Below are 3891 nucleotides of genomic sequence, written 5' to 3'. Positions count from 1 at the left end.
ATTTTAACAAAATCCCTTATGATACACCAGATCCGGCTCGATTATTGATAGAGTGAATAGATCTGCCATTTCTTGAAATCTCTCTTTTGATGCAAAATCGTTAACATATCTTTAATTAAATTGTATGGTAAATTAAATTAGATTATTATTATTTTTGAAAGAGAAGAAAGAATAGTAGTGATAGATTTACTAATGATGGTGAGAGTCATTCCAAAATGGGGTACCTTTTTGTTGTACATATGTGGAAAGGCAAAGTAGATAAATTCCCCTTTCCTAAGTATCCTTTTGGTCACAATTTCCAAGAGAAAAGAAAAGAGAGCAATGTTTGTCCCTTCAATATTTTTGCTCTCCATCATGACTTTCATAAGTGCAAGTGTTAGTTATGAAAGCAAGAGCACATCGGGGCATGCAATCCCATTTCCCACCCATGAACACTTGGATGTCAACCAAGCCATTAAAGAATCAACATTAATCCAACCTCCTGAAACACATGATATTAATATTGTGGATGATGACAATAGCAGATGGAAGCTCAAGCTTCTTCACAGAGACAAATTGCCTTTTTCTCACTTTACTGATCATCCTCACCGCTTTCAAGCTCGCATGAAAAGAGACCTCAAAAGGGTACATACACTCACTGCTACTACTAATTATGATGAGGTTAAGGAGGAGGAATTCGGCGGCTTCGGGAGTGAGGTTATTTCCGGTATGGAGCAGGGCAGTGGAGAATACTTTGCCAGGATTGGTGTTGGTAGTCCTGTTAGACAACAATACATGGTTATTGATGCTGGTAGTGATATTGTTTGGGTTCAGTGCCAGCCTTGTACCCATTGCTACCATCAGTCTGACCCCGTATTTGACCCTTCCCTTTCCGCTTCTTTTTCTGGTGTACCATGTTCTTCCTCCCTTTGCGACCGCATAGATAACTCCGGCTGTCATGCTGGTCGCTGCAAATACCAAGTCATGTATGGTGATGGCTCCTACACCAAGGGGACCATGGCCCTCGAGACCCTTACTTTTGGCCGCACTGTTATTCGTGACGTGGCCATCGGATGTGGCCATAGTAACCACGGTATGTTTATTGGGGCTGCAGGTTTGTTGGGTCTTGGAGGTGGCTCCATGTCACTTGTTGGACAACTCGGTGGACAAACAGGTGGAGCCTTTAGTTACTGTTTGGTTAGCCGGGGAAGTACTGGATCAACTGGATCACTTGAATTCGGGCGGGAAGTATTACCCGCCGGTGCAGCATGGGTACCACTCATCCGAAACCCACGGGCTCCGAGTTTCTATTACATCGGCATGTCGGGTCTTGGAGTTGGAGGAGCGCGTGTACCCATACCTGAAGATGCATTTAGATTGACTGAGGAAGGAGATGGAGGAGTGGTTATGGATACAGGGACAGCCGTTACCAGGCTTCCCCAGGAAGCCTATGTGGCGTTTCGCGATGCCTTTGCAGCCCAAACCTCAAGCCTTCCACGGGCACCCGCCATGTCAATATTCGACACCTGCTATGATCTTAACGGGTTTGTAACGGTTCGAGTACCAACCATTTCGTTTTTCCTCATGGGTGGTCCCATCTTAACCCTACCAGCTAGGAACTTCCTAATTCCAGTGGATAGAAAGGGCACATTCTGCTTTGCATTTGCTCCATCTCCAACCAGACTTTCCATAATAGGGAATATCCAGCAAGAAGGCATCCAAATTTCTATTGATGGAGCTAATGGTTTTGTGGGATTTGGCCCCAATATTTGCTAGCCATGCATGCATATGCTTAGTTATAGTAAATTAATTTCAATAATATCATCATGCAAGATATGAAGTATATAAACCATAAATATTACTAGTAATTATGTGACTATTGATTATGATCTCAAAGATATATGCACCGGCGCTTCTCTATTTATCTTATTTAATATCACACGTCTAAATAAATGGAGAAAAGAGAGATCAATCATGTTTTCTTCCTTTGGCTAGAGAGTTGTAGACATCCTTGAAACTATGGGTGGACCTAGAATATTGGCTACATATTCGATCGAATCAAGTAGCTTTGATTCAAACCAATCTTATATTTGTGTCATACAGTGTTTGATCGGCAAAAGTCTATAGTTAATGAGATATGTGAACTCCTTATAAGGTTTGAACAATCCTCATTTCTTTGAGCTATATTTTGGGTTGTAATTTAGGCGTAATACCTAATTTAACAATTTTAGATAAGCACTTGAACATTGTCAAACAAAGCTAAGAGTCATATATTATTGTTTATAATTAATACTGGTAATTATATATTCATATGAGTAGTGCAACCTTTTTATCGTGTCTCCCTTTCATATTTGTCATCTGCTGGATTGTTTACACTGTTGTTGTTTGCTTAATCTATCAACTAAATTTTGCAAGAAAAATGTAGAAATTATTCCGCAAACAAAACATTAATGTAGAAATTTCAGCAAATTCATGCTGTGAATACTTTTACAATATATATTATTCTCTACAAAAACTAAAATATAAATATTAAAATGTTTTCTTTTTCTTCACATTATTATGGCATGTCAACGTTACAGAGAGAGAGAGAGAAATAATTGTAGGAATTAATTAATAAGTACAACTTTTAGGTGTAATGATGGTTCAATTATTGGCAAGTCTTACATACTCCACTTTGCTTTTGTGACATTAATTTCCACTCTTATTATTTCTTTTGTATTTGGTGGGTTGGCGTTTTGTCCTATTTTAATGCACCCACTTTCTCTCAATATAATAATAATATTCACCTTGGTATTTCTTTCTAATATTACTTATTTTATTTTACTGATAGAGATTGTTTGGCAACTAGTATTAGATTAGTGGAGTGTTTCTATTTAATGTAATGTAATTAATTAAATTAATAAAATAAAATCCATTCACGTTGTTATTATAATTCAAACATGACTTGTTGCCTGTAGTAACTCCGGTAATGCGTTCTCATCAAAATTAAGTAGGTCTTGAGATGATATACTATTTCTTTCGTTATTTGGTAATTCGTAAAAAAGTAGATATCAAATATAAATTTTTAAATGTTAGTTCGGTAATTTAATAATTGGTAAATCATACTTCGATTCAGTATTCAATAATATCGTATTGAAGTTGTAGTATGATTGTATTAGAAAGTTAATATTATTGCTTCAATTGTTTATATTTTCCTATGAGGCACGATATAATTAAAGATCAATAACTAAGAAGACATCAAGAAAAACAAATTGACACAACTAAAAGACATATATATTTGGATTGTTTATTTTAGTCTTTAACTTTCACTTTTGACTTGTACTAATGTCTAATGGACCTGTTAATATATGACATTCATTAAGTAAATAATTCGATACTTGGAAAATAAAGAATATCAAATGGTACTATAATGTCTCATACCAAACACAAATTGAATATCGTAATTAGGGGTGGGTGTTAGGTATTCGATTTGAGATTTCTAAATTTTGAATTCAGTAATTCAGCAATTGGTAGTTAAAAGTAGATACGAAATATTAAAATTTTGAATTTTGGTTCGATAATTCGGTAATCAATAAATCAAACTTTGATTTGATATGGTTCTCGGCGATACTGTATTGAACTTGTAGCCAATTGTATTGCAAATTTAACATTATTACTCAAATCATTTCTACTTTTCTATATGGATGCACAATATAAAAGAGTATTACTCCCTCCATTTCAAATTAATTAAATTGTTGAGGTGTTTCACATCCTTTAAGAAAAGAAGATTAAGACATAAATTAGGCATAACTTTCCATTTTTACCCTTATTAATTATTGTCAAATTTATGATTAAAATAACTANTATATGGATGCACAATATAAAAGAGTATTACTCCCTCCATTTCAAATTAATTAAATTGTTGAGGTGTTT

The 3891-nt window shown here is 35.2% G+C and overlaps 1 protein-coding gene across 1 annotated transcript; it reads left to right on the top strand.

Moving 5' to 3' along the window:
- Window positions 1–274: 274 nt before the first annotated feature.
- On the top strand, window positions 275–1841 carry LOC125849214 (protein ASPARTIC PROTEASE IN GUARD CELL 2-like). Its single transcript, XM_049529255.1, has one exon. It carries the CDS (start codon window positions 322–324, stop codon window positions 1753–1755), a length of 1434 nt encoding a protein of 477 aa, XP_049385212.1. The 5' UTR covers window positions 275–321; the 3' UTR covers window positions 1756–1841.
- Window positions 1842–3891: the final 2050 nt, after the last annotated feature.

Source organism: Solanum stenotomum, chromosome 12 (genome assembly GCF_019186545.1).
Source record: "Solanum stenotomum isolate F172 chromosome 12, ASM1918654v1, whole genome shotgun sequence".
Taxonomy (NCBI): Eukaryota; Viridiplantae; Streptophyta; class Magnoliopsida; order Solanales; family Solanaceae; genus Solanum; species Solanum stenotomum.
The sequence above is the reverse complement of the archived record's forward strand: the minus strand, read 5'-3'. Positions and strand labels throughout refer to the sequence as shown.